General features: G+C 40.6%; 1 protein-coding gene across 7 annotated transcripts in view; it reads right to left on the minus strand.

Annotated features, from left to right (window-relative positions):
• Positions 1 to 12,440, minus strand: part of LOC127378569 (nck-associated protein 5) — a 130,396-nt gene that overhangs the window by 4,755 nt on the left and 113,201 nt on the right. For 5 of the 7 annotated variants that reach the window (XM_051427516.1, XM_051427517.1, XM_051427518.1 and 2 more), the window contains 5 exons: positions 11,577 to 11,664; positions 7,295 to 7,606; positions 5,737 to 5,852; positions 5,367 to 5,496; positions 5,070 to 5,245 (listed from right to left, as the gene is read on the minus strand). In XM_051427516.1, the coding sequence (XP_051283476.1) occupies positions 5,070 to 5,245; positions 5,367 to 5,496; positions 5,737 to 5,852; positions 7,295 to 7,606; positions 11,577 to 11,664 (822 nt within the window). Of the gene's footprint in view, positions 1 to 5,069; positions 5,246 to 5,366; positions 5,497 to 5,736; positions 5,853 to 7,294; positions 7,724 to 11,576; positions 11,665 to 12,440 lie in introns of those variants that run through there. The other 2 variants (XM_051427523.1, XM_051427521.1) reach the window with 2 other exon arrangements.

The following is a 12,440-nucleotide window of genomic DNA, read 5'->3' on the forward strand; positions in this document are numbered from 1 at the left end:
CCTCATTAGCGTGCACTTTTGTGACCTGTGACCAGGCACCATCACAATAAATTTGGAAAGACAGAATAAAAAGAAAAGTTGAAAGAAAATGTGCCCAAAGGTGACGTCTGGCTGGTATGATATAAAATGTTGAGTAGGTTTTTGCAGGTGGGAAGGTTGAGCCAAAATTAAGCACAGGTGTTGAATGCAGATTAGATTTGCTGAATTTTACTTAAACACCCACACACCACTGTTCATAACATAAATATTTCTATATCACATTATAGAAAATTGGCGTTTTATGGCCTCGGGATACGAACGAGTGCATGACGTGATGGGGAGCAGTGATTACCCGAGCTCTGTGACAGTGAAGAACAGTCTTTAGGCCCTGACTGTCTTAGCCAGACCCCCCCTATATATCTCATTTTGGTCGGAACCAAGAAGAAAGAAAGGGAATGGCTGTCTTATCGCTGATTGGATTTGATTTTGGAGGAACGCAATTACCACCAGATCGAACCTTCCCGATGCAGGTCCCCTGTACCACCTGCGGGTGCAGCCAAAATTATAGCTGCACACATAACTGAGGCTGCAGGCAGACATCTCAGTGAAAGCTTCCCACCTGAAAACACGAGGGGCCAAATCGGCAATTGGTTCTGCATCACATGTCAGTAATGGGATGTCTAAACTCGAATTCACTAGACCTGCTCACTACAAAAGCTTCTTGAAAGGGTCTTTTATTGTGACTTGAGAAAGACATAATTTCTCCTTTCCCCCTGCTGTTCTGTATTTTTCTCTGTCTACCTTGAAGTTTTTGACTCATAGAGATGATAAAATATTGGACTTTTTAAAAAAAAAAAAATTTGATACTGTTTATGGTCTGCCATTCATTGTGTTTACACTGAGTCATGTAATTGCCTCTTTATTTTTAGTGGTTTTTATTGGTAGTGGGTGAGTCGCCACCCCCCTGCTGGATTCAGCCTACCTAAACATGGGGGATTCACAGGAAATGATGGGTGCATGTCGTCCACCATCTAATTAATAATGGCCTCACTGCCTTTACACTGTGTCAGAGCTGCCAAGCTACGGCTAAACAGGGCATTTCCTACTGCTGCTGCTTCACCTTAAAAGTGTTTAACTGGTGAAACTTCATCTACACTATTTGTGGCAAATTTCAATAAATGTGCATACAGATTACAGTGTGTTCTATGACCAGTGAAATCCCATTGTTGTGACAACTAGATGTTTTGTGTCCACTGGAGGCAACACATCCGAAGTTTGCTTTGGTCCCCATCAAGTTAGGAGGAAGGAAGGTCATTGGAAAGCTCACTGCTGCCGTGTTGCTGAGTGGCGCTGTTGCCAGAAGTGTGGCATGTAGCTGTACCATCTGAATCTCAATTGCAAGACAAGTCATTCACATTGTGTCCATGCTATAGTCCGAGACTGATTATGAATTGACTTCACAATGGGTGAAAAAAAAAAACAGTGAAGAAACACGCACATTAAATATGTCTCAGAATATGTGTTGTCTTCGCCGTCATCGCTGTAGGAATAATTTGATGGCAGGTATTTCTGGTTCCTTTTTCACTCCTGTATTGCGCTGGCTAGCAATGCTATCAGTCTGACAGCAAGTCAAGGGGAGTGCATATTCTGGCTGCTGATATTTATTTGTACACTGATATAGTTTTGTTTATCCAGCAGCCCTATTTCAAATTACATGTCAACTGAAATGTTCCCTCTCTTTTTCCATGTAATCATTGCTCAAGGTAACGTCATTGCTCAAGGTAACAAGTTGTTCCATACTCGGGGTGATGCTGTGCAAGCTGATTTGTTCCCGGGTCACATAAACCCCAGGAATCCCTTTCACCGATGCTACCCCTTTGCACAAGTTCTGATATTATTTTCCTGTAGCAATTTCTGTCTCCCAAATGCGGAAAAGAATGGAAATAGGAACAAGAAAAGAGTGAGTAAGCAGGAAAGGAATGAAAAAGTTAGTTTGGGAATGGAATTCAAGGGAATAACAAACAAACGGAAGGACAGGGGAAAAGTGTTTAGAACAAAAGCGGGAGAAGTGAACAGAGAAGAGCAGACAAAGAGAGTTGTACAGGAGAGATGGAAATAGAGAGAGGCAAAACTGAAAGGAAGAAGAGGAAAGACATGTGGGAGAAACAGAGACTTGGAGGAAGAGAGGATAGAAGGAGAAGGGGGCGGGGGCCGCCGTTAGCAGGGCTGTCAGGTGCTGTCAGGATGATGAATGGGAGGCCAGCGTGGGCTGTGAGGGCTCTGATGGGAGCCGCTGAGCTTTACATCACTCTCCTGAGTGTTTGTGAAAGGTTATTAAAGGCGCTTAAATCACCGGGCTCTGACACTGGCCCGCTACCAGCGACCAAACTTCCCCAAACTGCTTCCAATGACAATGTCTACCGAGTCTAAAGCCATGACAAAAGGGAAGCGGCTGCACAGGTAGGGACGTGCACTGAGAGGGGTGAAGAGGTGATGACACGCCGATGGATTGTCTTTTTCAAAAGAATAATGTAGGGTAAATGGGTTCAACAGCAGTCATCCATCATTATGGCTGCTATGCACAGCTTAGGAATAAGGTTATTGTCAAAATTTGATTTAGAATGAAAACTGTTTCCAACACAGAAATGGAAAAATCACTTCTTGTATTAATTGCATTTTCACTGCAAAAAGTATTTTTCCTCAGTATTCAAAGTCTTATTTTCTTAGAAATGGCAAAAAAGTCATGCATAGGGACATTTAAAGCACTCAAGTCAAGTTACATAATTGTTCTTGACTCTCCAGCAGTAACCTCCCCTATTCTTTCTTGATTTAAGATACAGACACTCGTCTATAAAACATTCTTGAAGTAAGCTTATTTTCTTTGGAGATAAAAGAAGCTCAAGACTCGAGATGTTTTTGCAAAAATCCAATGTCCAGTTTTGTGCCTTCATTAACTTTTAGTATAAGTATCTTTTATTTATTTAGAGTATATTTTGAGTATTTTTACTGATGGATTATCATATAGGCAAAATTGCAGAATTGCAGCTGGTTAAGTTGGGGCTACTTCTATGTTTTTTCAATATATAATATGTTGCTGTAGTTGAGCAAAAGTATCATTAAATCCAAGTTCTCAAGTAAAGTATAAATACCTCAATACTGTAACAACAGTAAGCGCAGTGTTTGAGTAAATGTACTTTCCACCACTGGCAGCACAGGCTAATGTTTTGACAGAACAGGACATGATGTCAGGCTGATTTGAGAGTTCAACTCTTGACCTCTCATTTTTTGGTTTAGTCCCTGTAAGGACTATATGCTACCCCACTACCCTCGGAAACGTAGCCTACCGCATCCAATTAAAGGACCGACAGTTTGGAGGGTGAGACAAACAGAGCTATTGTTGCTTGTGTGTTGTCTCTTCCATATCAGATAATGGAGTCATGCTTGCAGCTTGGTTGCACATCGAATGTCCTGCCTCTCTGCTGGGATTCGGATCAGAATCAAGAAAAATCTCTATTTTCATGCAAGTCCCGCTTCTAGTTCAAGTGTAAGACCTCAACTTTGCTTTGTTAAGAGGAGAGACTGCCTCATACAATAATAGAATATGTGATTGAAACTCTCCTTTTGCTTCGGGAGGTCATATTGTAGAGTCAGCTAAAGAATACAACCCTTGGAGCATAGAGGGATTCAGTCTTGCTCATGTGTTGTCAAGGACACTTTAGCAGTGCTGTTTACTTTCTGAATCACCCCGGTCTCTCTAGCACCAAATAGCCAGCCACATTTGTCATTTACTTGTAGATAATTTAAGATAATGGTGGCACATAAGCCATTTTACACATGCAGAGTGATTAAGAAGAAGGCTGTACTTGCTACAGTCCTATAAAACAACATTTTAATGTGTAATGGTGCTAATGAAAGCTGGAGCAGTGTATTCCAGCTCCACCAAGAAATTCTGCATAATTATTCTAATTTATGGGTGTAAATGCATTCAAATAGTCTATATCTGATCATGATGTGGAGTTCCAGGACACCAAAGGTCAAGAAATAAAAAACTAACTCAATAAATTCAGATTTTCTTCAACCCTCTCATACACGATTGTTTTCTGAGCTTGTGTTGAGTCAGATCCTTTTTTTTTTTTTTTTTTTTCAAAATATGGATTTTTATGTCAGTGTGGTTGTTGGGGTGGCAGCGGTGTAAGAGAGGAGAATTTGGCTGTCCCACAGAGCTGGGCTGCGCACACTGGAGGCCATTTCATGGTCTCTGGTCCTCATTTGTCATTCAGTGGTGTTAAATACTAATAGGCAAATACCCGCTGACACAAGAGGGCGAGGCGATCGAAAGCAATTAGGCGTCTTTTTCTATGAAAATCTGCACACAATTCCAGCGGTGGAAAAGAAAAAAAAATTCGGGAGTTTAGCAAATTTGTTTGTGACTCAGGAAGACTCAAAGTTAAAGTTGACATTGAAACTCAACACGAACTCGCTCTGCCCATCTGAAAAGTCTCCTTGCCAAAATCTATGACAAGCAGGAATGGTAAAAATTCAATTCATCTTCATGCCTCTGCTCCGAGGAAAGAAAAATTATGCAAAGCCCGTGGCAATGTGTATCTCTCTCTCTCACCTCACACACATTCTTTTCACACTGTATAAAGTTGCATACATCTACACCAGGGAGCTGCCTGGCTTTTCATCCCTTTAAACTGCCTCCATTGGGCTCCATGAAATGAGGAAATTGATTTATTACAATAAACACGGGTCACACCTCATTATCTGCTTTAAATGGTATACTGCGGAAAAATGATCAATAAGTCAGTACAAAATACCAAAAACTTATATATAGCGCATAAAAATACCCTCTTACTTACAGTCAACAAGAACCTCTAACACCAAGTAGCAGCACATGTTATACACCTAAATAAGTGTCCTCAAAAAAGTGAGTAATTCAGGAAATATCACTGCCTACGCAGCTTCCTGGATATCACAAGGGTATAATAAGCAATAAAATGCTTGATAGGAATCAGCAGCGCGCCTGTAAAGCGTATTTTATGAGTGAAAGCAATCAGCTGTGAATGGTGAGCTGTTTTAATACTCACGCTGAGTCTGTCTCCTGCTTTGCCATCGAGGGATGACTCTTTGTGCAACAAGTTGTACTGGGAAATCCTCCTGCTGTCCTTCTCCAGATGTGAAAACACATCGTGTTGGTAGTAGTCCATGATTGACAAGGACTTCTCCACACTGCTTCTCTTCAGGGTCTCCTCGTTCTGGTCGACTGTGGACAGAGGGATTTGTTAGAATAAGAAAAAATAACAGAAAGGAATAGATTTACAGGTGATTGAAAATGACAGGAGGAACTTCATAAATCACTTGGTGTCTAAGCATTTCATCCAGACCTGAGTCACTCTTCTTAGCTCTGTTGATCAGGGTCCTCTGCGGTGAGCCCAATGTGCTTCGGGTTCCCTCGGGTTCCGTCTCGGTGTCGCTGCTGCTCCCAGAATACGTGCATACTTTTAGGGCTCTTTCCTGTTCATAGTTAAAGAAGCCTTTTAAAATATAGACATGATGAGTTTTTAAAGACTCACACTAGCACTATTACTGTATGCAGTATAGAGAATAAATAATGTAAAGAACAAAAATCTTTAAATGCAGCATTGCGCAAAATTTGTTGGGATGGTGCTTTTTTCCCCAACCAGATAACAGTGTATAGTATAGACAGAAATAAAGTATGCATACAGTGTGCATATTGTAATGTAAGTGCCTTACTCCGGGCATATCATGGTCCTTGGTCTTCATCTTCCTCTCTGTTTCTTTCTCTTTGTCCTCTGTGGAGATGTTGCTGCGTGGGGCACCAAGACTCAACCTCTTTGTCCTGATTACATCTACAAATCAAAAGAGGCAAAAGAGAAATGAGTTGTAAAGTAAACAACAGAAACAAAACTGTCTTGTTTTCACCACAAACAACACAGACAACAGAGGATGAGCACATCTCACACATTCTTCCAAAACCCATCCAACTGCCTACACATCGGTTCGCCTCCATTTATATGAAAGAAGCTGCACAATATCTGAGATATCAAACATTAATGCTGTCCATCCTTCCATTGTTCTCAGCCGTGACTCCTGGCAACTCAGATATAACAGCTTTCAGCTGTCGGCCCATGAAAGACGAAGCGCTGCTGCTTTATTATCGCTGCTGTCTCGGGCAGACGCCAATTTAATTGTCTCTTTTAACATTCAGCTGCATTACAATAAAAGGCTGCTTCTGGCCGACGCTCCTGCATAGAGATCGTAAAAGTCCTGTCACCGTCTTCCTCTCACCTATGAGGTAGGACAGACGCCGCTCCCTTTCTGGCATCTTTAGGCTTTGTGATTCTTAGTGATGATTGAAGAATGGATAGAAGGGTGGGTGAAACATGTGATAAAGATGCACAGAATATGTTTAGGCTCAACAGGAGCCGCTCTCTGTGACTCAAATTGCAGCCTCTGCAGTGCCACCGCAGCACTGAGGTGAAATAGATGCAGGCTAATGTCCTGTAAGCATAAATCCCTGGGTGTGATCACTCATCCCTGTGTGTTATCGTAGCTTTAATCAGCCATCTGATTGCATCCTACCCACCACCTTTCTGTTGTGGATCAAACTGAACACGGAGGCAGACGGTGCTTTATGATCTATGGCTGTGCTGACATGCTTGTCTAATTGTATTTGTTAGTCTTCCTCAGGGCATGGGAGTGTATGAGTTGCTATAATGACAAAGGCTCCTTTGTCATTTCAGCTGATGTTAGTGTTGATGCATTAGCTTCAGAATTAGCTGAACAAACAAGGTTCTACTTCTTTTAATCAGAGTCTAATAAACCAAACATCTTCCTCTTGTCAGCTCGTCTGGAGCCCTTGAACGCTCTGGTGGAAAATATAAAGAAACATAAAGTACAGTGACGCTTAATATTTCACTAACCTTCTGAAAGGTAAAAGAAACTGTCTAAGGCTTTCAAGGCTTGGCACTGTGCCAATCCAGCATGATAATAGAAGCTTTTACAGACACGCATTTCAATTTGTCTACCTCTTCGGCCCTGATTGAGAAAACCAATTAGAGAAGAAAGGCATTGTTGTTCTTTTGCCGTGTGGTGTCATAACCAGCAAACAATGATGATCTTCAAGTTAGTAAAATTAAACTAGCGGTACAGGACAAGGCACTAATGAATATCAGTATTTCCTGTAGCACCAATTAAAAGCACATTGGAGTCACAGAGCCAGGCATCCGAGCTAGCTGAGCAGCTTTTTATGAAATTATCATTTCCTAATTGACACAAAGTCTTGACTTACCTGAAGTTGCTAATTTGGGCAGGCGGCTCTGGGTGTCTTGTGCGTTGTTGCTGCAGGTCATGCTGGGGTCAGACAGGGAGTGACCAATGCTGGTAGGGGTATGCAGGCAGGTTTTTGGGAGGGAAGGCACTTTCACATCAGGGTCTGGGTGAGAGGAGAGAGGCTCCCGATCTAGCTCAGAGGAGCCGGCGGTCACCCCATCAGGGCTGGATTCAGATTTAGGGATGTGGCGACCGCTGGCCCGGGTGACGGAATCAGGAAGAGGGAAGGTGCCGATCCCGCTGTCCAGGGTTCTCATCTGACAGCCGGAGCCTAGAGTGACAGGGAGAGGAGTGTGACGTCTGGGAAAAGCAGGGAATAACAATCAAGGAAAAGAAACGAGGGCTTGGATTCACATGCAAGGGAAAGGGTTGTGAGTAAAGAGGGCATCTGTGGCAGGTTCAGTAACACGTAGCCAGTAGGAAAAGAGAGAAAAGACAGCATTTTAATTTGATATAGCTGTGTTTGAGGAAGAAAAATGATTAGGATTCCAATGAATAGCGGGTGGCGACTCCATTCGAATGCACCTTAGCCTAATGTTCCTATCAGACACTCTTGTTAGAAGCATTTGTAGAAATCACAGAAGCAACAGATGTGCCTATACTATATATATGACACAAGAAAGCACCTGCTGCCAGCAATTCTGAATAAAACGCACAACTGAGCTACAACCCAAGGACACGTGCCTTGGATTCATCAGAGTGCACGCTGCGTTGTAATCAGAAGCAATGATGGCAAGTAGCAACAGATGGACGTTGTTTAGGAGCCACAGTTTGCAGAGCCTTCACTCAGACTGGAACAGATGGACGGCCATGAAGCTCAGCCCAGGTCCTTGTAACTGTGAACACTAATGGGCAACAGTTACATTGGCTTCACTAATTATGTGTTGATTGCAACTTTTTGCTGAGATAAAATTTATAATTTTTGCTGGGTTGCTGTGGACAAACTAAGGTTGAAACTCAGTGCCATTACATTATATCTTCCACTGCTTGCCTTAGAGAGGATGAACCCTCTGCAGCCATTATTTCTGTCTCTCCAAACGCCGGTAAGAGAAAACTCTGCCTTGTTATTTTTTTCCCTATTTTGTAGAGCTGCATCGATATTGACAGGCTCGGCTTCTCAACTGTACAGCCTCGTCTCAATGGGATGCAGAAGCACAAACACGGTCTACTCATGAGCATTTCCTTCGATGAATAAAAGTTTTCTCCTGATACTGTTAGGCATTACAGTTGAGTTTCAAAACACTATGTGAGAAGAGTAAGGGGCACACTTACTTTAATCCTAAGAACATTTACTCTTGGGTATGAAACTAAAACTACTGATCCATTTTCTCTTTGGATAGCATTTTCTCTAGGTGCCATTAGTAATGCACTTAAGGAACAACTGCATTCTCCTCTAAATGTCAAAATATTGTCAATAAATTCACAAATAAGGGAATTTAAGGAAGAATTCAAGAGTTCAAGAGTTCTTGACAAAAAAAAAAAACTCTGATGTTCTTGTTTACGTGTACTTTTAGTTTTTGTCTTACTTGCTTCTGACATTCATAGTGTGCACAGAGAACCTGTGAAAATTAATCCTCAGTGTTTGGATGTGCAAGGACAGATGGCCTGTTACTTGTACGTGTATCTGCTGTGAGTCACTTTAGGACATTTGCTGCGGAAGGATAAAAAGTAAAAACAAAAATTCTCGATGTAGTTGCTATACAAACAAAGAATTACACACATAAATGCTTATTTGTGTGTATGAGAATAAGAAAGGCAGAGAGCCATAGATTACACCGTTGTATAATTGAATGCCAAGCCTGGCAGTTCAAAATGCCCTCCATAACCAAACCATAACAAGGTCCACAGTAATTCTACCCAGAGGCAACAACAACTGGACATAATCTAGTTTTTCATGAGCTCCCTATCACTTCTGTATACAACCTCCAGGGTTTGAGGGGAGAAAGCAGTTTTTTTTATACCTCCACAGTGCGAAATGGGCTTTATGCATTGAGGAGGTGTCAAAGGGAGATATTTCTGTGTCGGCCATCAGATGAAAAGGCAATGACAATTGGCAGAAATTGTAAAGTCACATTTCCACAGTAGCAATGAGAATCCTAGGTCATTAGAGTAAAGATCCAGCAGCAGGATCTGCTGCAAAATGTTGCGATTATGTATTTTTTTCCCAAAACAGAGACAAGGCTAGAAAATAAGTTTTGAAAGCCAGAAACATCAGCACCTGGTGAAGTAATTGCCAAATCATTGGTATTGATCACCCATGCCATCAAACCCTTGCAGATATATTAGGGTCATTCTGTGCTGGGCCAGTCCAAATGTTATTTATTGTCCCTTTACAAGAAAAAATACTGCCTCAAGGGAAGTTCTTCTAATATACAACAACTGACCAGTGTAGAGTGAGCTTCACATTCATAACTTGAGCAATGGATTTTGCTCAAGCTGCTGGGATCATAAACTGGCTGGATGTAAACTATTTATATGATTGATGTGTTTTTCTGGCATTAGGCCTGTGAATGCTGCACTTTGGAGAAACGTGACATTAAAGCAGCGCTGAGGAACAACAAGCAGCTGCAGCTGAAACCTTTATAAAATATTTAATTCATACTGTCTGAAAGTGCTTAGCTGGCAGAAAATGAAAAAGGCTGCATGTTAATCAGGACACAAAAAACAATTAAGCATTTTATTTTTGGCGCCGCTGCTCATTTAAACACTCTGTGGAAATCGGCACACAGCCAAAACTATTTCTTGAAATGTTTTGATTAGTTACTTCTGAGCTAAATCTTCTCAACTACAAAAATGAGTGAAGTTGAAAGCATTTCTGGTTCTATAGAGATTATTTCCACCAAAACTTAGCCTTGCCAAAATACGTAGAGTTTATTCATATATAATTACTGGCTGTTGTGAAGTCCATTTCCATTTTTCACAATTTTCACCGTGTGTATATTTTGGACATAAACAACTATGAAGCAACTCCACAGCACAATAACCAACATTTACAGCTAGTTATTAACAATAAGCTGAGTAATGATATAGTCCATTAACTAGTTGCAAACTTTTTACAGCTTTTTCAGTAAAAATGACATGACAGCAGTGAGAGTGAACTAAAATTGAAAGCTGGAAAACCAAACAATGAGCTTAGAATTTATATAAAGCCTTGTCTATTGAAAGGAACAGGTCATAACTCTGTGGCTTCACTTCTATGAGTAACCTCTTTTACATGTGTGTATATATATTATATAAATATATATATATATATATATATATATATATATACATATATATACATATATATATTAACTATAGCAGCTTGAAATTAACAGTTTTTAATCAATTTTAAAACAAATGGGATGTTCCATGTTGTTTGCTTCCGGACGTCCGGTTTAAAAAAACTAGCACTTCCTTCCATAGAGTGTGGGCCCAAGTTATTATAAAAGGACCCCACTCCAGCTAATCTAAATTCACACTGGATATGGTGCTGTATTACAGGAGATAAGTCATTACGACCTTTGAGATGGATCACTGAGGCAATTTCTCAAATATCCCACTGAGTGACAACTGAGTGACAAACATGCTGCACTCCATTCAGCAGTAGTTACACCCTCTCCTTCCCTACGCTGAATTACTTTCTACAATGTAAGTTTGTCGCACTGCAATGATAACAATCATCCCGTCTCGAAAACAGTTTGATGCATATATTTTTTCACTTCCTTAGCTGCTCAGGCATTGTAAAATATCACCCAGTTGCACATCAATCACCTGACTAGACCGTCAACATGTTGTTCACAGCCGCTGCTATTTCCCCACAGTAATGGCAAGTCTGGCAGTGAGGAGAATTAGTTGGCGAAGGAATTGAGTTGTCAATCACATCAGGAAATCACAACTGTAAAATGTGTTAATGCTCTGTTGCACTGGTTGATTTGTGATGGTTAGTGACAGCTTTTTGTAAGCTACTTGAAAAAACTGTACTGGCTGAGGTAAACACTGGCAAATATGAAACTCAGTGGCTCAAAACAGACAACATGAACTTTTGGCACAGTGAAAGTGAAAAGAAAAGAAAAAGGAAAGTTCGTAAAAAAAAAAAAAAAAAAAGGAAATGGGATTTATTTTGGTAAAATATTTGAAAAAACCTGATAAAAAAATTACAGTAAAGCATTATTAGCTTGAAAACAGTCATATATTTTGTTTGGATTTAGCTGTTTTTGGTGAAATGCCCCTTTAAGACCAACAGTAATACATATGCTTACCTATCATGGGGTCTTGGCAAGCTGTGTCTGTGATGCGTCCCTCATCATTTTCAGCCCTCAGGTTGATCTTCTGAGTCATTATAAGGGTCTACGACATTAACAAACAGTGAATATTGGTGATACAAAACCATAATACATAAAATATACAATGCTGTCCAAATGTGCCATTCTTTGTATAAGTTGTTAGATTATATAACATGAGGTAATGAGAAGGATCAGTTATAGTGGCTACAGATTCATATATTTTATGACTTATGAAAAAAAGTAAGGCAACTATCATACTTTCTTGCTTTATTTTAATTGGGTTTTAGGGTGGTTCAAGAGCAGGAGCTTTTAGGTCATAAAGTGTCCCTCTTTTGTTGTATTTCTGTGGGGAGAAGATAGACAGAAAGCTTGCTGGATGGTATTAAATGGCCCCTTTGTCAAACTGAGTGCCTGTGATAAGGGGCTCCTCCATATTATCAAAATTCAACATCATCTGGATTAAATTTCCTACATTATGCAGTGAGACTCTCTTTTTGTAACTCTCTTCCTCCATTTAGCTCTCTAAAGCACTCAGCCTCTCCATCATTTTTTCGTCTTTTTGACTGACAGATAATAAAGAATAAATCCACAAGGTCAGAATTTCTGACTTTTGCTTTCAAAGTGCGCTGATATGATTTAAAAAAATGGAGCAGCTGAGAGGAGCCTAATTTAAGTTTGTATTACATGCATGGCCTGATGGCTGTCTCTGTGTGGATACAGTTTAAAAATCTTCAGCCTTGTGGAAACAACAACAACATCGGCCTGGGATAATGAAAAAGTAGGCGATGAATTGTAGGCTGAGTCAGAACACAATGTGAATCAATAGCGAGCCTTCAGGGG

Source organism: Dicentrarchus labrax, unplaced genomic scaffold (assembly GCF_905237075.1).
Source record: "Dicentrarchus labrax unplaced genomic scaffold, dlabrax2021, whole genome shotgun sequence".
Taxonomy (NCBI): Eukaryota; Metazoa; Chordata; class Actinopteri; family Moronidae; genus Dicentrarchus; species Dicentrarchus labrax.